At 35.2% G+C, this 23,661-nt stretch overlaps 1 protein-coding gene across 1 annotated transcript in view; it reads right to left on the reverse strand.

Annotated features, from left to right (window-relative positions):
- ESCO1 (establishment of sister chromatid cohesion N-acetyltransferase 1) overlaps positions 1 to 23,661 on the reverse strand; it is a 61,904-nt gene that overhangs the window by 6,553 nt on the left and 31,690 nt on the right. The window contains exons 9-11 of the mRNA XM_036740958.1: positions 21,893 to 22,024; positions 8,738 to 8,827; positions 2,862 to 3,005 (exon numbers count right to left, since the gene is read on the reverse strand). Of these exons, the coding sequence (XP_036596853.1) occupies positions 2,862 to 3,005; positions 8,738 to 8,827; positions 21,893 to 22,024 (366 nt within the window). The remainder of the gene's footprint in view (positions 1 to 2,861; positions 3,006 to 8,737; positions 8,828 to 21,892; positions 22,025 to 23,661) is intronic.

Below are 23,661 nucleotides of genomic sequence, written 5' to 3' on the forward strand. Positions count from 1 at the left end.
TGTCACCAAATTCCAGAGCTCCCAGGGTCAAGGAGAAAATACTGCAAGCAGCCAGAAAGAAACAATTTGAGTACTGTGGAAAAACAATCAGGATAACACATGACCTAGCAGCTTCCACATTAAGGGACTGAAGGGTTTGGAATACGATATTCTGGAGGTCAATGGAGCTAGGATTAAAACCTAGAATCATCTACCCAGCAAAACTGAGTATCATGCTCCAAGGCAAAATATGGACTTTCAATAAAATAGAGGACTTTCAAGCTTTCTCAGTGAAAAGACCAGAACTGAATAGAAAATTTGACTTTCAAACACAAGAATCAAGAGAAGCATGAAAAGGTAAACAAGAAAGAGAAATCATAAGGGACTTACTAAAGTTGAACTGCTTTGTTCACATTCCTACATGGAAAGATGATGTGTATGATTCATGAGACCTCAGTATCATAGTAGCTGAAAGGAATATGCATATATATATATATATATGTATATGTGTGTGTATGCATATACATACATATGTGTGTCTATGTATGTACATATGTAGGTAGATATATATATGTATATATATATATCTACCTACATATATACATATAGACAGAGGGCACAGGGTGAGTTGAATATGAAGGGATGACATCTAAAAAAAATCAAATCAAATTAAGGGATAAGAGAAGAATATATTGAGAGAGGGAGAAAGGGAGAGATAGAATGGGGTAAATTATCTCGCATAAAAGTGGCAAGAAAAAGCAGTTCTCTAGGAAGGGAAGAGGGGGGCAGGTGAGGAGGAATGAGTAAATCTTGCTCTCATCGGATTTGACCTGAGGAGGGAATACCATACACACTCAATTGGGTATCCTACCCCACAGGAAAGAAGAAGAAGATAAAAAAGGGGGGGACGATAGAAGGGAGGGCAGACAGGGGGAGGAGGTAAAAACAAACACTTTCGAAAAGGGACTGGGTCAAGGGAGAAAATTCAATAAAGGGGGATAGGTTAGGAAGGAGCAAAACATAGTTAATCTTTCACAACATGAGTATTGTGGAAGGGTTTTACATAATGATACACATGTGGCCTATGTTGAATTGCTTGCCTTCTTAGGGAGGGTGGGCAGGGAGGGAAGAGTTTTAAAAAGTTTTAAAAACAGATGTTCAAAAACAACAAAAAAAAAGTTTTTGCATGCAACTAGGAAATAAGATACACAGGCAATGGGGTGTAGAAATTTACCTTGCCCTACAAGAGAAGAAGGAAAAGGGGGATGGGAGGGGAGTGGGGTGACAGATGGGAGGGCTGACTGGGGAATGGGACAACCAGAATATACACCATCTTGGAGTGGGCGGGAGAAATGGGGAGAAAATTTGTAATTCAAACTCTTGTGACAATCGATGCTGAAAACTAAATATATTAAATTAATTACATATAAAATGAAAAAAAAATAGTGTTGAAAGGAAGGAAAAATAAGGACCGGTCAATGAAATTAAATCATCATAGCTTTTCAAAGAAAAGCAGTCCTCAGAATATATAGACATAATTCATCATGTTACAACTCTCTTTGCACTATTACTAAGTTAACAGGGCCCTAAGCCCCAACAAAGAGAGAAGTACAAGTTCCCTTTACAAAGAATCCTCATGGTGCGTGAGGGGAAAAAAAATTGTATATGAAGTCAAACTTGGCCTGTAGTCCTTCCTGGCTTTGCCATTTGAAAGTTGAGTCACTTGGATTTTTAAATCAGTTAACCTGAGTCTCACCTACAAATTCTGTATATATCTTGCATGTACCTAGTTATTTCACACCTCTCCCACTAGAAGGTAAGCCCCTTAAGAAGAGGAGTTATTTTCACCTTTTTTTGTATTCACAGAGCTTAGCAGTGACTGGAACAGTAACACTTGTTGAATGATTACTACTTGAATTATTAATCTCATGGTATTATGAGGAATGAAATAATTTGACCATAAAGCACTATACAGAAATGTGAGTTACTTATTTTAGGTCAGCAAACTGATAGCTAAAGCAATATGTTTAACTGGTTTGCCTCAAAAAGCTTTAAACAACCTTCTATGTTCAAGGCAGAATAGACAGAAAATGAACCTGGAAACCAAGAAGATCTGGGTTCAAGTTCTGTCTCTGTAACATAATGGCTGTGTTTCTTGGTACTTTAGGCGACTCTTTAAGGCTTTAAGATGCAGAAAAGGTATATACACATGGAGGGTCCCAAGACTAATGGAACACAAATCCACTGCCTTTTCCTATTCCTATCCTCATCTTTATGTTCAAGACATAAGCTGTATTCTGGGTTTGCAAAGAAAAAAAAGATGAAACACTGACTGCTCTCAATTATATTCTACAGAGATTATATTCTACAGGGAACACATTCATAGATGATTAAACACAAGGTGATATGAGCGGTGAGAGTGCAGCACCAACATCTGGGGAAGAACACGCAAGGCTTCACAGATGAGGGGGCACCTGAGGTGAAAATGTGATAAATAGTGAGTGCTTAATGAATGCTTTTTGATTAAAGACAGTCTATTCAATATTTAATAAAGCTAAGTAATATCTAGAAAATCTTAGAATTTTAGGTTAAAGTACAAAATATTCTAACATCTATCATAATGAAACCAAGATGAGATTCTGTTTCCTCATGCTGTAACATTTTACCAGATAAGTGTTTTCAGCAACTTGATGTGATGCATTATTAAAATATTAAAAGAGCAATGACATATCATGTAGAATATAACTGTTAAACTAAAATGTCTAAGCAGACACTTTCTTGAAATATAGCAGGTTTATCTAAACTACACTGTTTAAAAGAATCTATAAATTAGTTCATTACACTCTAAATTACAAATGATCAGTTTTTAGCAAATTACTCACCCACTGGATATGTTCTGCAATTAAGCAGCCAACAACTTTCTTGTCATTAGAAATAAAGAGAAGAGTCTTAATTCTAGAAGAGCACATGAGTGGAGCTTGCTGGAATCCCAAGTCATTGTCTACCATCTCTCTAATTTCTTCAACCTGCCAAATAGAAAAAAAAATTTAAAACTGAGAAAGTCAGCATGGTGTACTAAAGAGTGCTGGGTTTGGAGTCAGATCATCTGGGTTCGAATCTTAGCTCCACCTCTTGCTACCTGTGTGACTTGCATAAATTTCTTAAAGAAGCAGAATTAATATCTGCTACGCTGCTGCACCTTAAGGATAACAAAAGTTTTCCATCTTACTTGTAGCTGAAACCTTCCATAAGTGTTGTGTCTCCCATTAAAATTCAAGTTCCTTGAGAACTGAGCCCATCTTGCTTTTTTTTTCTATTTGTATCCTCAGTGCTTAGCACAGTTCTTTGCACAAAGTAAGTGCTTAATAAATACTTTATTCAGTCAGTCGGTCAAATCATTTAATTTTTCTGAGCCTAAGTCTTCTAATCTATAAAACAAGATTAGACTAGATCAGAGGTGGCAAACTCAAGGCCTCTCCAGTGGAGCCATAACCAGATTAAAATAAAATCAGGAAAAGTTTAACAAAAAAAAAAATACAACACAGATAATGCTAATTTGTGATTTGTAAGTCAATATGCACATGCAGGGATTAGTTTCTATTTGAGTTTGACACCAATGGACTAGATGATCTCTAAGGTTCCTTTCAAACTTATGTTCACATGTGTACAAAGGAAAACGACATTGAATTCAATAAGTCATGTATAATTGGGATAACTGTGATTTAACTGGTATTAGGGAAGTCTCTCTACTAATGTACCTAGGCAGATAAATGCCACAGTGGATAGAATTCCAGGCGCAGGGATAGCAAGTCCCGAGTTCAAATACAGCTCAGACACTTATTAGTTGTGTGACATTGGGCAAGTCACTTAACTGCTATCTGCCTCATAATATTACCTTCAAGGTTGCTGTGAGGATCAAAAGAGATAATTATTTGTAAAGCACTTACCACATGGTACACCTAGGTGCTATATAAGAGCTATCACTATTATTAGTCAGCAACTCCTCTGCAACTTATAGCCTTAGAGCTGCAGTTCTTGACCTTTTTGTGTCACAATTTTGGCAATCTAGAGAAGCCTATAGACCCATTCTCAGAATGTTTTAAAATGCATGAAATAATATACGTAAGATTAAAAAGGAAACATTACCTTTACTTATCAAAATATTTAAAAACCAAAAAATCTCCTACCCATTAGAGCTACCTAGAGCACTGAAAGTCTACCTGACCTGCAAAGGGTCTCTGGGCTATAAATACAGGCTTTGCATTTCTGTATTATGTATAACATTTAATTTGGTGCTTACAGCTTAATGCAATAGTCATACTTAAAAGAATTAAAAGGCTTGGCATATAATGAAATTTTTAAAAAGTCCTTTTCTTTCTTGAGACCACACACACACACACACACACACACACACACACGCTGAAGTATGAAACCTAGTGAGCACAGCCTTGAAAGGTACATTGATAAGCAGAGAGAGCTGTGAATTAGTCCAACTACTCCGGAAAGCATTTGGAATTATGCTTAAAAAAGGAACTAAAATATCCACACTTTTAATGTGGAGATCTCACTTCTAGCCATATATCCCAAAGGGGTCAAATATAGAAAGACAGGTCTCATACAAACAAAAACATCCAAAGCAGCCCTTATATAGTAGCACAGAATAGAAACAATATGTGTCCATGAAGTACCAAAATACTGAATAAATGGTGGCAAATGGATGTATTAGAATATTAATACACAGAAACAATATGAATTCAGAGAAGACATAAGAGTAAAATAAACAGAAGCAGGAAAACAAGATAAAGACTACAACAATGTAAAGAGAAAGAAAAAAGAAAACTCAATGTTATGTAATTATAATGGCCAAGGTTGGCCCAGGAAAAAAGTTGAGAAAATCCATCTCCCTCCTTACAGTGCAAAGTTATGTGCAATAGAGCACATGTTTTCAGATGATCACATCTGATCAAATATGTATATACAAAATAGTATATATAAAATTACAATGTGCTGACTGGCTTTAATGAATGTCCTTTTTTCTTTTTCTTCTAAAATTCACTGGGGTGGGGAGAGAGGAGGTAGGAGGATTATATTTAGGAAGAAAAGTGATGCAAAAACAAAAAGCATCATTAAAAAATAAAAATAAGGAGGTTATACTATATAATCTCCAAAGGTCCCTACGGTCTTCTAATTGGTCTCCCTGCCTCAAGTCTATCTGCTCCCAAAATCATTTTCCTAAAGTACAGGTCTAAATATGTCAAACCCTGCCCCAATAAACTCAATGGCTCCCAATGGCTCCTTATTATCTCTATCATCAAAAATCAAATCCTTTGTTTGGCATATAAAGCCAAAGGTCCCACATGAACAAGCAGGCCCCTTCCCAATTTTCTTATGCTGAGCTCCTTTCCAAAGACGCTAGAATACAGCTGCACTGCCCTCTTTACATATGATGATCTATCTCCCAATCCTCTACTTTTCACAAGCTGTATCCCATGGCTGGAATGCTCTCCCTCCTCACCCCCTGCCTCTCAGCTTCTCTGGCCCCCTTCATAATTTAGCTTAAATCCTACCTTCTTCAAAAGGACTTCCTCGGTCCCCATAGCTGCTAATGCCTTTCCTCTAAGATTACCTTCCATCCATTCTGTTTATAGCTTGTATGTGCAGTTATTTATATGTTGTCTCCCTCTTTAGACTGTGAGCTCCTTTCGGGTCAGGACAGAGTTTCTTTTTGTATCCTCAGAACTTCACTCAGTGCCTGACACATTAGTAAGTGCTTTATAAATGCCTGTTGACTATTACAAACCCTTTATCTGTGTATCCCCAATACCTTGCACATAGTGGGCAATGAATCTGTGAGAAGTGGCAGTAAAGTGTGATGTTCATGGAAATAAGAAAGTAATCAGCGTCTCCACTACTATTTGATATAGTTCTGAAAATGCTAACAAAAGAAATAAGACAAGAGAAAGAAATTAAAGGAAGATGAGCAAAGAGGAGATAGAACTATCCCTATCTGTTTATGACACAATGGTATATTCAGGAATCAGCAAAGATACTAATCAAGATAACTAACAGCTTCAGCAAAGTTGCAGACTACAAAATGAATCTTAAAAAATCAACTGCATTTGTACATAATAGTAAAGTCCAACAGGCAATAATAGAAATGTAACTTTCATTCTAAATAACCATACAATGCATAAAGTATCTTGCAATCAATCTACAAAAGCACACAAGAAATTTGTTCAATTTAATTACAAAGTGCTCCTTACAAACATAAAGAACAACTTAAACAGCTGAAGGAATATTTGGTGCTCATGTCTAGACTGTGCCAATATAATAAAAATGACAATACTATCAAAATTAATTTACAATTTTAATCCTACAAGAATCAAATCATCAAACAAATATTTTATGTAACTTGATAAAATAACATTCATTTGGAAAAGCAAAAGATGGAGAATATCAAGGAAAATGGTGATCAAAGGAAAAGAGAGGGATAAATGTGGGAAAGCACTTCAAGATCTCAAATTGTATTATAAAGTATCAGTCAACAAAACCATCTGGTGTTGATTAAAAAAGAAAGACAAGTCAATGGAACAAACTAAACATGGGAGAATTAGAAACAATGGAACTCAACTGAGTGTTTGGCAAACTGGAAAACAGACTACTTGGGAAAGCACTCCCTAGTTAATAAAAACTACTGAGAAAACTGAAAAACAATCTGGCAGAAAGTAGGCTTAGACCAACACCTTACCCCCTATTCCACAATATATTCTAAATGGATACATGACCTTAATATTAAAGATCATAGTACCAAAAAAAATTACAAAAGAAGTAGATCATATACGTCTCAGAGCTATACATAGGAGATGTATTCTTAACCAAACAAGAGATAGAGGCAATTACAAAAGATAAAATAGATAACTTTGATTACATGAACCCAAAAAGCTTCTGCTTAGACAAAATTAATGCACCCAAGATAAAAACGGAAATGATCAATAAAGTTCTCTAATTAAGGTTTGGTATGCAAGATACATAAACGATGAACACATGTACATAAAAGAACAATAGTCATTCCCCAATACAGATACAGTCAAAGGGGATAAAAAAAAATTGTTGTCAAAAGAAGAAATGCAAAGTATTCACAACCATATGAAAGAATACTCCCATTAGTAATAAGAAAAAGGTAAATCAAAACAATCCTTCAGTTTCACTTCATACCCTGAAAATTAGGAAAAAAGTGACAAAAATAGCAATAGTCAATTCTGGAAGGGCCATGGAAAAATAGGCACACTAAAACATTGTTGCTGGAGCTATGAAATGGTTAAACCATCTCAGAAAGCAATTTGGAATTATGTAAATAAAGTAACTAGAATGTCCTTACCCTTTGAACTAGAGACTCCATTACTGGGCTTATACACAATGAGTCCTTTAGTAAGAAGAAAGTCTCCACATACACCAAAAAATTTGCAGAAGGACTTTTTGTGAGAGCAAAGAATTGGAAACAAAGTAGACATCCATTGATTGGGGAATAGCTAAAAAAAATTGTGATACATAATTGCAAAGGAATATTATTATGTTGTAAGAAATGAACGTGTCGAATGCAAAGAATCATGGAAAGATCTACATTAACTGATGCAGAGTGAAGTAAGCAGGGCTAAGAAAACAATATACACAATAATTACAACATAAATGGAAAGAGACATACACATATACACAAATAAAAAGTGAATGTTACAAAAACTATAAAGAACAACATAACTCAGAAGAAATGCGTGAAAGATCCCAACCCACTCCTTCACAGAGGCAAGAGGTCCACAGGTAGCATACAGTACACAAGTGTTTGGACTTTTTCAACATACTAATTGTGCTAATTTTTTCCTCTTATTCTTTTTGTCTTTAATGACAAACACCACTTGTTATATGGGATGGCTCTCTAAGACAGGAAGAGTATATGGATAGTAGGGTAAACTATCATGATGTAAAAAACCAGACATCAATAAAAACTTTTTTCCTAAAAGAAGACAGTCAACAGTGTCTAAAGTTGCAGAAGTCAAAGAAAATGAGGACTAGAAAAAAAGGCCATTGGATTTGGCTTCCAAGAAGCCACTGGTGAAATCAGAGACAACATTTTCAGTAGAATGTTAAGGACCAGAAACCAAACTGTAGGGAAAGGGGAGGAGAGAGACAGCGTTGGCTAATATCAGTAGAAAAAAGTGTTACATTCAAGAAAAGGGATGACTGCTAGAATAAGGCCCAAGAAAAGACAGGAAGGAATAGGATCAAGGGTACAGATAGGAGGATTAGCCTTACAGAGGAGAAAGGATACCAAGATACTTCTCATCATCTATGACCAAAAGAGAAGGGAAAGTACATAACAATCCTGAGAAGTTCTGAAGAAAAGAGGGTAGGAGCTAAGGAGGCTCACGTCAGACAGCTTCTATCTTCTACATGAGTGAGTGGGGTAAGCACATGGCTAGGACTAGGAGAAGAGCTGCTGGGGGAATGAAATAAGGAGCTGATAGGGACAAAGTAATTTGCACATCAGCAATCAGTGATCTCTTCAAAAAGAGGCAAAGAGGGAACAGAGTCAGAGTGAGTTCACAGCTCTTTTGCTTTTGATACATCATTTAGCTGCTTGAAGAAACTGGAAACCAAGAGGAGAAAAAGTCAGTAAGCAGATGCATACACACCTAGTTATTATTATAAAACCACAAAGGAAAATATATTGCCTATTTAATATTAAATTATAATGAGAATTTACCTTTTTAAGTGCATACTTTGGGTCTTCAGGAAGAACCATTATTATCTTTCCATCAGGGTATTCGGCTAAAATTCTTTCCTTTTTCCACCCCTAAACAAAATGGATACATTCATATACTTTATTCCACATAGCCATTTAAAAGGAAAAAAGAAGCATTAATTTATCTGGAAATTTTCACCAATATCAATTTTCTTATACATTAGTTTTTGGCTGCGAGGGCAGGGCATAATTAGTCGGCCCATTTAAACACAGAGTTAAGCACAATGCAAGTTCAGGTTAAACTCTACTCATACAAACATACCCTCCCACTTCCTGATATCGCTAAAATATCAATTTATCATTTCCCATTTCAAAATAATTCTGAAAGGTATTAACTCACAATGCACGAAGCCCCTTAAGAATTACTGGTCCCCCAATGTAAGTTACCCTTCCCCAGATTCTTGTGAAAAGAACTTAACTCTTAAATTTACTTTGAACATGGTTACCTCCACAAACACACACTCATGGTTTTATGTCTGGCATGCGAAAGACCTCCAGGAGGTTTTAAATGAACTGATTTGCATGCAGTAGCCCAGTATGTAAGGTATAGTTTTTATTCTTATTGATCACAACTATCAAGAGTCACAAGAAGGAGACTATAAAAAATATAACTACCTTCTAAGAATCTAATGGGGAAGGAGGCTACGTTGTGTGTATCTGAAGTTAAACATACTCAAAAAAATAGAGGTAATTAATTCTTCTTCAGATCCACACTCGTGGTGATTAATGAGCAGAACCTGCATGAAAAAAAAAAAACAAAAAGCCACTTAAATCTAGTAAGATGGGACTGAACCAGAGGTTAAAACTAGGAGCTTTGAAGTTTGAAATAAATACAGAAGGAATGAGCTGAATGGGTTGTTCCATTTGTCTTACCCAAGCAAAAAGGCCTTTGGAGAAGCAATATTATACTTCCTATTAGAATAAACCATCATCATCTTTTTGAGATCTGTGCTTTCTAAAAATGTTAAAGCTGAATGAAACCAAGATAAAGGCAAATGGACTTAATTTCATTTAATACTGTTGACAAAGCTTAGAGTAATTTTGTTATTTAATGAATTGGGATGCTATTTTTGTTATGTTGGTTTGAAAGATTCTGTTAATAAGACTTGATGACATGACCATTTGATCATACATGAAATTTCTGGGTAAAGCCTAAGATTTCTTTGCTAACTCTAATAGCATCTATAAGGGTATACAAATTGAGATGCTGTAACTCTGCCTAGTATGTTATCCTCAAATTTTAATTTAAGGAAAAAAGAAAAAGCAGAAACAGTCTTAGAAGATTTTTTAAAGAGGAAAGTAAGAAAAATTACATCGCTGTTATACTTTCTCTCTGTCTCTTTCTCTCTCTCTTATATATATACATATATACGCATATATGTATATATATATATATGTGTGTATGTGTGTGTGCGTGTATGTCCCAATACAAAGAATCAGCAAATCAGAGGCATATAGACATTACTCTTTATAAACACAGCCATTTTCACAAATAGCTTGATAAGTTTTATGAATTTTGAAAATAAAGCTCCTTTCCATCAAATAAAAGCTAAAGGTTTTTCACTTGATTCAACTATAAATTTTAAAGAATAATTTAAATAATTTTTTTTAATGCCACACTTTCTAAGCTATTTGAAGACAATCTAAATCTGCACTTTTTTCATTTGGGTTCAATTGTTACCTCAATGTCACTCAACTGCTATTATAGTATTTGATATACACTTTTTTAAAAAATATTTAAAAAATCAACACGAGTCCACATTTATTAAGAGCTTCTTAAAACAATTTCGTAGCTAAGATGCAGACCAAAATTAGTGTAAAGATGAAAAGAATCAGAGTTGGAGTAGACCTTAGAGATCATTTAGTTTAAGCTTCTTTTATAATATATGTGGAAAATTAGGTCCAGTTCCTTCACAATGAATTTGAAGAGGCTATCCAAATTATTCTCTCATTAGAATCTTATACAGATTCAATGAAAAATTTAGATAGAAATTTTATCATATTGAGGTAAGACCTGCACTTTATTTTTATAATTTAAATATAATTTTTCCCTTTCCAGCTATCTGACAAAAAAGCCTTTCACAAATGAAAAAGAGAAGTAACAGAAAACAATAAATATACACTACCACCTATATGATCAACAGTTTTATTAGGGTTAAAGAATATTATATTATTCATACTAATGATTAATATTTTGAAACTAGAAAAAATAGAACATTATCAAAGAGATCAAAATAAGAAGTCAAAAGTAATAAGGGAATTGATAAGGCTAATCTCCAATGCTATGAAATTGCTTCCCTCGGTGCTCTAAGATTTGCTTTCTTTTGAACTGATTAGTCACACATACATACATACATCTACAAAGACAATGAAGACTGAAAGCTACTAATGATCTCTTTAAGTAGAACTGAGTTGAACTCTGCTGTCTAAGATTATCTGGGGACAGTAAAGGATGTGAATGTGAAGGAAGGATAGCTTTGAAGGAGACACGGAGACAGACAGACAGACAGACAGACACACACACACACTTTTAAAAGGATATTTACAAGGACTATAACAGTTTTAACACGCAATCTGAAACCAATTTACTTAGGGATTTTAAAATCACTGTCTCTGTTAAGGAAAAGGAGTGATAAATGATGTCGAAGTGTTTTAAAATGAAGAGAGAGCTCATGTCAAATAGCCTAAATTTGAACAACATATACAATGGCAACAATATAAAAACAACTTTGAAAGATTCTGAAACTGATCGATGCAATGATAAGCTACAAGTCCAGAGGACTGAAGAGGAAACATGCTACACACCTCTTCCCATGAGAGGTGATATACTTAAAATGCAGAGTAAGACATACATTTCTGGACGTGGCCAATGCAGAAATTTGTTTTAACAGATATAAATGTTTGTTTTTGTGGGTTTTCTTTTTCTTTTTACTGTCTGACAAGGGAAGAAGGTATCCGTGGAAGGGAGAAATAACAAATGCTAATAAAAATAAACTAATAAATTTGAAAATAAAATCAATGCACCTAATAATTAGCACATTCTGGGTCAAAACTGATGTTTATATTCACATAGTTTAGAATAATTGTATTATCATCTCTCCTTACAATGTTTAGGGCTTCAGAAGTCAGATGCTTTAAGCATTAAAACATCTTAAATTCTGTCATATCTTATTTGCCATGTCAACTCATTGGTCATATTTATAGTCTAAAAATATGCCATCCTTTTTGAACTACTCCTCCATAATCACTACAAAAGCACAAAGGAGCTACATAGGACTGAGAGCAATATTTGCTTTTTTGTTGCAGAGCACTGAACCAGAAGTAGCACTATAAATAATATCGAAGAGCCTAATGAGCAGAAAAGGAGGTGGGCCAGATATATAGAAAGAGAGGAGAACTAATTAATACACCACCTTCATCTCTGCTTTGGAAGACACATAAAGTCAGAAAAAATCTAACCAAAGGCCATCATACAGCAAAGAGAACAAAGACCTGGGTTTGAATCTCAGCTCTGCAAGTTTCTATTTCTGTTGACTTGAGCAACTACGTCATCCACTCTCTCGTAGAGTTTCAATTTCCTCATTAAATTAGGGAATTGGACTAAATGGCCTCTAAGCCCTTCGATCTCTAGATCAATCAATCAACAAACATTTATTAAGTGATTACTATGTGCCAAGGGGGGTGGGGGGAGTACAAAGATAAACAATAATACAATCCAAAAATCTCAAAGAGCTTTCATACTATATGATCCCTATGGAACATTTACAGGATATAAACAAGCATCTCACAGAAAGTTAAGGCATGGATAGATTGAGAGCTACATAGTTGGAAGAAATACAGATTCATCCAACTATTTGTTTTGAAGATAAGGCAGAAGCTAATATATGAAAGAATTATACTAAAACTGCCTGTTAAAATGTCAACTGAAGCAGTTCTTAAATGTGGGTGTTATGTGTATATATCTGGGTCAAACTATTAAAAAATGTAAATACCAAAACATCTCAAGCAATTAATTTTTAAAAGGATTATGTTAGATATTTCTTTGGAGCAAGTATTTTAGAAAGGAGCCCATGTATAATTTATCATCATAACTTCTCTTTTACATTTCAATACTACAGTTTGTGACAGCAACCCAACCAGACTACTTTAAATTGTAAACTAAACTACCCAAACACTAAATGATATTCCACTTAAAATCTCTAAGTACAACTATTAGAAAAAACTGATGAAATAAAATGGACCTTAACTTCTAATCTAGATGTCAATAATGGCCTAAAAGAATCACTCAAGACTTGCATGTGCTTAAAAATTATCTTTCAGTTTTTACACTGCTATGATACTTATGCACTGTAGCATTAGAAAAGTATAAGAGAGCTTCAGGTCTTAATTTACCAGTCTTGTTCCATAAGGTATGTTGACGTGTATATATAAGTTCTTCCTCTAACAGAAGGAAAACAATCAAATACAATACAACAAGAGAAGAGAATACAATCAAAGCTGGAGTGGATCTTAGATATCATCTAGCAGGCAGCCCAATTTTCATGGAAAGTGATGTCTAAAATAACTCAGTGTCTCCTTTGGCTAATACAATAGCTAAGACTAGGGCGCTTGACCACAGAAGTAGATCACAGTTCTTTCTCTCCTTCTACTGAGGAACATCAAGAAGACCTATCTTGTGCTTCAGAAAGTGAAAATGCTGACATTTCCTCAGAAAATATATGACACGATACACCACAATGTAAGACAAGGTTCTTTTCACTGATATAATAAATCATTTTAGAATCACGTAATATTAAAAGGTAGAGATAATCTATTTTGCAAGTGAAGAAACTGAGGCACACTAACTGCCTTGTTCAATAGTATATAGTAGGTTAAGTGACAGGGTCAGAACTTAGAAACCAAGTGTTCTTTCAATTATCTCATGTTACTTTCTCTTGAATAAACAAACCAGAATGTCCTACAAGTCTGTTGGTAAGCAAAATGGGCTCTTAGCACTTAGCTGGCTTTTGTTTCCTTTGAGTAATTCAATGTATTTCATTGAGCCTTACTACGTGCTAAGCCCCAGGCCCAACCCCTATTAAGTATAAAACCTATGTGGATGTGGATTGGTAACTAAGGTGGGGCCCAAGGTGGGGCTAACGCAGGGGAGGGCCTAGTTTACACATGAGTTTGAGTGATAGGTTTGGGACATCAGAGGCTCTGAGACCACATGGGTTTAAGTAGCCTCTTTGTGATAATTTTAGGTCACGTGGGTGAGTCACATGTGTGACTCACCCCTGACACTGAAAAAGATATAAAACTAGGGGTTGGCTTTCTCTTCTTTGGAGCTCTTACCCACAGCAGTGGTGGTGCGCATGACTCTGGGCCAGCCCTTGTTCTGAGCTCCCAGGCTGGACCTAGATGTTGGTAACTATGAATTGTATTGGGTCTGTCTGTTGATGTTTGTGACTTGTTTGTATTTTGCTCTGAAGTTCAGGGTGCTGGTCTTTTCCCCTGAACTAAGTGAATGATATTTGTATGCTAAATTAAAGTAAGCTTGTCAACCCCTTAACATAGCTTTCCTTAGTTAAGCAAATCAAAAGAACCTGTGCTTTTGCAGTGTGCTGGTAGCATTCTTGTTGTTGGGCTTGGGTTGGTCTTATACCCCCAAAACAGCTGCTAGCCGGACTGTTGAAACAACAAGTTAACTTAATCATCCAAATATGAGTGCCTATATTTTATGGCACTGGTACCTTTATATTGTAAGTAACTCTGATTCTCCTGATATTAAAATATTCAGTGATCCTCAAATATCAGGGATATGATGCTAGAGAAAACACCTCTATGGCACTGACCTCTTTGTGTCTCTGATCACAAGTGATCAGACTTCAAATGACCAGAATGTAAGAAATGACATGTTAGATCAAACCAATGACCCATCAAGCTCATTTCTATCTGAAGTAGTACTAAAACATCTACTGGGAAAGAAAATAATAATAGGACATTTGCAAAGTCATACTGAAGGGTAAGGAAACAATAATAAAAAGAATTCACATTTCTATAGCACTTCAAAGTTCACCAAGTACTTAGCTTATGATTCTTTCACGGCTCTATGACCCACAATTAATTACTATCTTTATGCTCTTAGCACTTTAAAGGAAGACAATATCCAAGTTAAAGCAATGGGCTAAATATAATAAAACACAATCCAATAGGATAAATGTGAAATCTTATACTTGGGTTCCAAAAAATACAGTTTCACAAGTATATGATGGGGGAAGCATAGTCCCATAACAGTTTGACTGAGAAAAAATCTAAGGGTTTTAATGGGCTCAATACTGAGTCATGTAATATAGTAGCCAAAAAAGGTTACTGTGTCTTAGACTACACTAAGAAAAGTACAGTTTCAAGAAATAAGGAGGTATTAGCCCCTCTTATCTGGTCAGTCCACTGTATTCAGGTCAGGGTACCAGAATTTAAGATGGATATTTATAACTCAATCAAATAACAAGGATTACATTAAGCACCTATTTACATGCCAGACATTGCACTAGGTGTTAGGTGTACAAGTACAAAGGACGAAATAATCCTTACTCACAAGGAGCTTACATTCTAATGAGGTAGATAAACAAGTACATGTGCAGCATAAACATAAAGTTAATCAATTAAGTACATACAAAGTAGTTAAATACAAGGTAGTTTGGGAGAAAAGGCACTACCAGTTGAGCGGAGCAGGAAAAGCTTCCCACATAAGATGGTACCTAACTTGCATCTTAAGAGAGAAACACTCGGAAAAGAAGAAAAGAAATGAGAGTCTGGGGAAGAGAGTCTGGGAGAGTCTAGTACAAAACTAGAAAAAAAAAGTGAGAGTGTCTGAAGCAAGGAACAAAAAGATCACTTTAGATCACAGAGGTCATGGGGGAGAGTAATGTCCAATGAGACTAGAAAGACAGACTATAGGCCGAAGTGGGCGATACCACCTCGACAGGTGCTAGAATGATCCAAGGGGGCAACAGTAGCCTCAGTTGCAATTGGGGACATTAAATAAAAATAAGGGGGCAGTGGAAGCATAAAAAAAGAAAAGAAGAGAATTTTGAAAAACCATTCACATGTTTCATTTGTTGTGTAACAGAGTTAAAGTAGCAAGTACATTATTTTCTAAATACACAAAGTGCAAGTTATAACCGATAAGTGGTCAAGTCCATCAACAGGTGTTAACAAGCAAGTATCGGCCGGTGATCATGTCATGCATTGTCTGGAAGTCCAGCATGCGCTGGCAGGAATATGTGCATGTAATGACTTGTTTACAATACTATACTATATGGTCACATGATGCAATATTGCATCATCAAAATTTCAATGCAGGAAAAAACCCACAAATTTACAAAAATTATTAAATTTAAGATGTGTCATTTTTTTAAAAAAGTATTTTATATATTTTTGAAATGACACAGATTTAAAAAAAAAAAGGTAAAGGGTTAAAGAAAGTAGATTTCCAGGGGGAAGCTGACTAATTTTTTTTTAAAGGGGGAGGTAGGCCAAGTATGCTTGGGAACCTCTGGTATTGTAGGACATTAAACGATAAAAAGAAGAGTTTAAATTTTATCTTAGAAGCAACTGAAGTTGATTAAGAAATTCACAGTCAGATCTGTGCTTAATGAAAATTACTTTGGCAGAAATGTACAGGGTGGACCTAAGTAGAAAGAGAAGAGATGCGGGGACACCAATGAAGGGACAGCTGAAATAATCTAGGCAAGGGTTGATGAGGGTCTGAGCTAAGGTAGCTGTGTGAGTGAAGAAAAGGGGTTAGATTAAAGAGATATTTAAGGTAGAAATGTCAAGATTTGGCAACCAACTGGATATGTAGGGTGAGTAGAGGAAGGAATCAAGGATGATGCCAAGACTATGAACCTGAAACATTAAAAGGTTGGTGGTACCTTCAAGTAGCGTAGGGAGGGTTGGAAGAGTGTAAGATTTAGAAAGATAATGAATTCAGTTTCAGACAAAATGAGTTTAAGATATCTCTGAGATATCCAGTTTGAAATGTCAAAAGGGCAAATGGTAATGTAGGACTGAAGCTGGGGGAGAAACTGGAGCTAGATATAGAAATATAAGAGTGATTGGTATAAAGATGATAGTTAATAACTTGTAGAAGCTAATAAGGTTACTACAAGAAAGGGAAGAGAGCCCAGGGATAGGATCAGCCACACTGAGGGGGTATGATGTAGATAATGAGCCAGCAAAGGAAACTGAGGAGTGAATCAGACAAGTAGGAGGTGAACCAAGATAGACTAGTATCATAAAAACCTAGAGAGGAGAGACCATCCAAGAGAAGAGGGTGGTCAACATTGTCATATAAAGCATAGAGATAAGAAGGATTAGGATGTAGAAAAGACCATCAGATTTGGCAAATCAGAGATCACTAGTAACTTTGGAAAGATCATGCTATTTCAGCAAGTGGTGAAAGGACTGAAGGGTGTGAAACTAGAGGCAATAAGTGTCGGTTGTTGTGTTTGTCCTTCGTTCTTGAAGAGGACCATGACTTCAGGGAAATGATATGACTTGCAGTTGACTTTTATTTGAGTTGGGGGGGGAGGGTTTGTGCAAGGTCACCAGCCTCAATTTTTCCTCCAGAGCCATCTGGGTCTGGTGACCTGATATTCACCAGGATGACTAGACATCGCCCAGGATGCAATGGGAGACTCTGGTCCTTTCAGGCTAAGGTCTTTTCAGGTTCTCACTCTGATCGAACTGGGAGGAGAAGCCCCTCAGAATTCCTGGCCAAAAGAGAAACAGTTACTATTTGATATCTACATTCACTCTGTGAGCTAGTGGTGCAGTGGTTAGAGCACTGGGCAACTACTCAGGAAAAACCAAGTTCAAATCCTGCCTCACTTAGCAACTGTGTGATCTTGGGCACGTCATTCCATCTCTGTCTGCCTCAGTTTCCTGTAACACGAGGCTTCCAGGGTTGCTGTGAGGATCAGACGAGATAATGTTTGTAAAGCGCTCTGCAAGCACAAAGTGCTGTAAATGATGGCTGCTATTCTAATGATTGTGACATGGTGCCAAGCTATGCTGAGGATACCGGAATGGCCAACCAGGCAGGGGTCTTCCCTCTAGAAGCTTCTAGGCTGGTGCTCACACACGTCTGTGGACACTGCGAGGGAGGGAGAGGCCAAGGACACAGAGCTTGGAGCATCTCTCAGGAGGGTCTCAAAGGGCTCCCCCAGGTCTCTCCAAGCCAATTTCTCCCAAGCAATAACTATAGCCAACTTTTTAAAGGAATCTGGCTGAGAAAAGGAGAGTTAAGTGATGATAGGCTTAGTGGGTATTTTAAGGACCACTTAGCTGTAGGAAAAGAACCTCTTGATAGGAGAGGCTGAAGATTCAAGGAGGAGATGAATAAGGATCCAATCTGCTGGGGAAGAAAGGGTGCAAAAGAGTGCAACAAAGATAGTGAAAAAGGTCTTGACAGGTTTAAGAAACTGGAAAGGACTTATTGAAGGAATTGGGAATAATTAACCTGGAAAAGACTGGTGGGGAGTTGGGGTGGGAGATGAGTAGGGGGTGCCTTTGGGGTCTTAGTTTCTTGGAAACAAAGACTATGTCTGTTGTTTCTTTGCATCCTCCGCAGTACCTAGCACACAAGTACTTGTTAGTATTAAAGATTTAAGGGAGAAAAAAGTTTAAACCAGGAGCTTCATAATGAATCCAAATGTTATTCTGATTAGTCACTAGAAAAACTAAAGGTGATTCTGGACACCTAGTGGGAGTTTGAGGTTACAGCTGAGACTGGGGATCAAAGACAAATATCTGACTTGGTCATGTGGTACAAAGTTAAATCTGTCCGAAAGTCACCCTGAGCTCCTTTTCCTACAGGAACCATTATCTCCATATACTAAGGAAGCTCCTAGGTCTATGTCAAAAAGCGAAGTCTCTCCTTGATGAAAAAGAAGCTACCTCCTAAAGAGTCTCCAACAGTTTAGTCCAAATGTTTCTCTCCAAACGGTATCCAAAATAAGGAAGAGAGGATAAAGTGAAGAAAGTAACAATGAGAAGACTGCAATAGAATGATTTCCAAAGAATCTTTCCAGCTCTAAAGTTGTATGATAAATGAAGCTGTTTTCACAGAAAAGTATAAGAAAGGAAGAGACCAGAAGCTTAATGTTTCAGTAGGCCAAAAATTGTCAGAAAAACAAAGAATGTTTACAGGGCTTTATTATATGCACATGATTTAAATATTATTGATCTCACAGAGGAAAAAAGCCTATTTTAAGAATACTAATCCAGTTTCTAGAGGAAATCTTTTTATATTTCAACAATCCATGATTTCACCAATGAATACAGCCATCTCCACCACGTTAGTAAACAAGTCATTCTGGATTGAGCTGCACTGGTCCTCAGACCACAAACACGATACCTGGGACATAAGGGACATGCCTGACAGGGACATAGCTGAAAGCTTTTCTATTCATCTTGGTTACTATGAACAACTCACACATATAGAGGAAACTTTGGGCTTTGCAAAGGATCTAGAAAGAGCATTCACTATGCTAACATAACCTTCAAAAACCCAAAGTCACCTAGATCTATAACACTATGAGATACAATATAAGTTTAGGGGGAGAAATTCTTATCATAACAACGTTGAATGTCGTTCCCTTTTGAAGATTGTTTTTTTACTGCACTCTCGTCAGTATAATATCCATAATCATTATTCTGGAGGACTGATGAGGAAGACTGCTCCCCACACCTCAGCAAACAGACAAGTGAAAAAGGAGGTCTAAATTAGCAGACATGGCCAATGTGTTAATTTGTTTGGCTTATTTTACCTGTTACAAATAAGGACATGTTCTATGGCTTAAGGAAGGAGAAGAATCACTGGAAAGTGACAACTGTATAAAAACAAAGGCATCTATAATTTTTAAAGGTTGCTAATTAAAAAGGAATTGAATTATCCCTTTTATTTTGTATTTTAATATTCTTTAGTGTAACAAAAATACTGAATAGTTTTTTAAAAGTATGTTACTTTTAACATGACTAATAAGGCCAAAACACTAAACTCTTTTTTTTTTTAAATATACTCCACATTTGAAGAAAGACACAAAAAAAGCAACACAGAAGATAAAATAAGGACAAAATTAGCCAAATTCATTTTGGTGTTATAACTAAGAAATCAAAACTATATGCTCCCCTCAGTACATTTTGGGCATCAATATTTTCACCTTTTTCCTAAAAACTAAAAAGTTAATTGTATTAGATTTTTATTTTTCATACTACACACACATATATATATATGAAACGGAAAACATTCTTATAACATAAAAAGTTAAATAAGAATTTGGACCTCGGTGCAAAGGAAGACCATCTGCTAAACTCAATTCCTTCTCTCAAGGTTCAAAAAAAAAGCAAACAAAAAATTATATTAAAAACAAAAACAAAAAAACAACAACCCTTAGCTCTGTCCCATCTATTAAAAAAAGAAAAAAAAATCCTTAGATTCTTTTTGGAGTCTCACCCCCCCAAAAAAAATCATAACTTATTAAAAAGGTCAATTTCATTCCTTTTTACATAAGATAATCAACTTAGTTATTAGTAAATTATAGGAGATATGAAATAACTATTACTAACTTCAATTCTTGGTCTACTCAACAAAATATTTTAAAGCAAAATCTTCAATTCTGTGCTCAGAAATGCACTCTTAGTTTTTACCTCAATGAGAATTTGACACACTGCATTCTCACTTGCATTTGATCATAATGGCTTCAGTGGCAATTTAAATTAAGTTGTATCCAAATTTTAAACTACTTTTCAAAATAAAATCAAGTGAAATATTTTTATTGTAAGTAAGCTATAATTAACTACATCACATATATGTATATATATGTGTGTGTGTATATACATGCATATATACACATACACGTGTATGTATATTTTATATATATACACATTTTTATTTTGCTTTCTTAGCAGGTCAGAAAAAGGATTCTAGAACTAAGAAGTCCCATGCTAAAATATCATTTTGTTGAAGAGTACTGATATAAGCAAACTGGAAGAAGGTAGTTTTCAAGAAATAAATCTGTATCTTTTGACAGATTTTCTGCATACATGAATCTTAAAATTTGCTTAGCATATTTGAGGAAAAATGTTAGAGAAGCAGAAACAGTCTTCTTTAGTAACACAGATAAAGGCAAAAATTTTATCTGAGGGAGAAAGATAAGAGGTCTTTTTAACTTAAGGTAAAAAGGCTCTAACTTGGGCCAGAGTAAAAACATCTGAATAATTTTCTAGTGCTAATCTGAATGCCTATATGAAATGAATTGGTGATCTCAGTTCAGATATCCTGGAGGTCTTGTCTATGTGAGTGTACAGTACTGAAGGTAACATGTATGTAAATATGGATTCCAGTTTGTATTTCAGATTATGTGGGAACAGCTTTGGTATAAAATTGCTATTTTCACAAGATATCGAAAATAGTTCAAAATGGCTGAAAATTTTACTACATTAAACTCAAATGTTAAAAATTACCCAATAGACCTAACATGCATATAAAGAAAAAAACACACAATTCCCTTATCCTTATACTACTAAATAGGAAAAAAAAATAGGAACTTAAAATGTAACTTTTTTTTAAGCAAGGCTTCAGAGATTTAAACTACTAGAAAACTTTTTCTACAGAGTAGTCTCTTATAATGGCCAAAGAGAAATAAAAATTTGAAAATCATCTAGATGTCATTTTTTAGAATACCATTACATAATCATAAGACACAAAATTGTTCCAAGCCATTGGACTATTAAGAAACTCAAAATTTTGATATTATTCTATGCTCATAAAGAAAGCAAGAACTGCCCAGGTGGAACAACATTATTTCTTAGTACAAGCCCAGAACAACAGCAATAAAAATGTTTATTTAAAAGAAAAACTCCACCAATACTAATTGATCAACATTAGTTAATTTCTTTAAAAAAAAAAGCCAGTTTATTCCAGAAATGTTATGTTTTATCTTATAAAACTATAACTGGAAAATATGTGAAGTATTATTTTAAAAACCAATCAAGAATTAATCTTTTTGAGAACCCATCTCACTAAAAAATCCGGCCATTTACCCTTAAAGAACCATGAAATTCTCTTACCACATATTTTACAGCACTAATAAACTGGTTGTGGAATAACAAATGTTGAGTCTCATCTTCTGGATTTGAAGCAGTGTAAAGCATCCCACAAATATTACAGGAAACTGCTCCAAACCGTTTTTGTCCTGCATCCTAAGAAAGACACAACATATTACTCAAACATTTCTGAAAACTGAACATAATTCGTAAATCTGAATATAAACATATGTAAGATGAAATGTGGAAAGAAAAATCTGTAATGTCAAAACTGGACTCTAAAATTAAAGAGTAACTTGAAAACTAACTGTATCTAATAAATGAATTAGCAGTTGTTACATTTAATGTGTGAAATTTTGTACACAAAGAAACCAGTTTTAAAAATATTATTGATCTCTCATTATACAGAATCCTGTAATGATTAAATGAAGAAATACACATAAAAATTTTAGGGTTTCATCATGATTAAGTTTCATAATACAGGGTGTTCCTAAAGTCTGGACACATAGGCAAAAATGCATATTTTCAAGAAATAAAATGAAGGAAATTTTCAACATCATTTTATTTAATTGGAAATATTAACAAATACCATCTTCAATATGATTTCCATCACTTGTGATGCAAAGGTTGATGCGCTTCAAGATTCACCTGAACTCGATGCAATAACTCCACACTGCTGTCAATTTTACCACATCCAGTCTTCATGCGTTCAATCAAATGTACTGCATCTGTGATTTTCATTGAGTACACCTTCTCCTTTAGCATACCCCAGAAAAAGAAGTGAAGGGGGCTAAGGTCTGTTAATATTCCAAATATTTCAAAATATGCATTTTTCCTATGTGTCCAGACTTTAGGGACACCCTGTACTTTAAGTCCAAATATTTGTAATGATAAGAACTGTTTCCTGAATAAAAGTTTTATGCATATCTACAATGCAAAAAATTACAATCAAAAGAATAATTTGACTACCACAGTATGGATTTTCCATGCAAAATATTTGAAACTTACTCCTTTTTAATATTTTTTATTTAAAGGAACCTGTATGGAATGGAAAATGATAAATGCTGGAAGGGATGTGGTGGAGTTGTGAGGTGGTCCAACCACCCTGGAGACCAATATGGAACTATAGCCAAAGAGCTATAAAACTGTACTTACCCTTTGACCTAGCAGTACCACTATGTCTGTATCCCAAAGAGATCAAAGAAAAAGGGAAAGGATCTATATGTACAAAAATATTGATAGTAGCTCTTTTTGTGCTAGCAAAGAATTGTAAATTGAGCAGATGCCCATCAACTGGGGAATGGCTGAACAAGTAAGTTGTGGTATATGATTATGATAAATGATGAGCAGGATGGTTTCAGAAAAACCTGTGAAGACCTATATGAAATGATGCAGAGTGAAGTGAGAAGAACCAGAAGATCAATGTACACTGCAACTGTAACAATGATTAACCGTGAAAGACTTAGCTACTCTGATCATTACAATGATCCAAGATATTTCCAAAGGATTCATTACGAAAAACGTTATCCATCTCCAGAGACAGATTTGATGAACTCTGAGTGCAAACTGAAGTATAATTTTCTCACTTTATTTTTCTTGGCTTTTTTTCCCCAACATGGCTAATATGGAAATATGTTTTGCATGATTTCACATACAAAACTGATATACTACTTGCCTTCTCAATGGGTGGGGGAAGAACAGGAGAGAGAAAATGTAGAACTCAAATTTTTTTAAAGAATGCTATGAATAAAGAAGTAATTTTTTAAAAGGAAGAAAAGAAAAAATTAAATTAA

The sequence above is a fragment of the Trichosurus vulpecula genome, chromosome 1 (genome assembly GCF_011100635.1).
Source record: "Trichosurus vulpecula isolate mTriVul1 chromosome 1, mTriVul1.pri, whole genome shotgun sequence".
In the NCBI taxonomy this organism is placed as follows: domain Eukaryota; kingdom Metazoa; phylum Chordata; class Mammalia; order Diprotodontia; family Phalangeridae; genus Trichosurus; species Trichosurus vulpecula.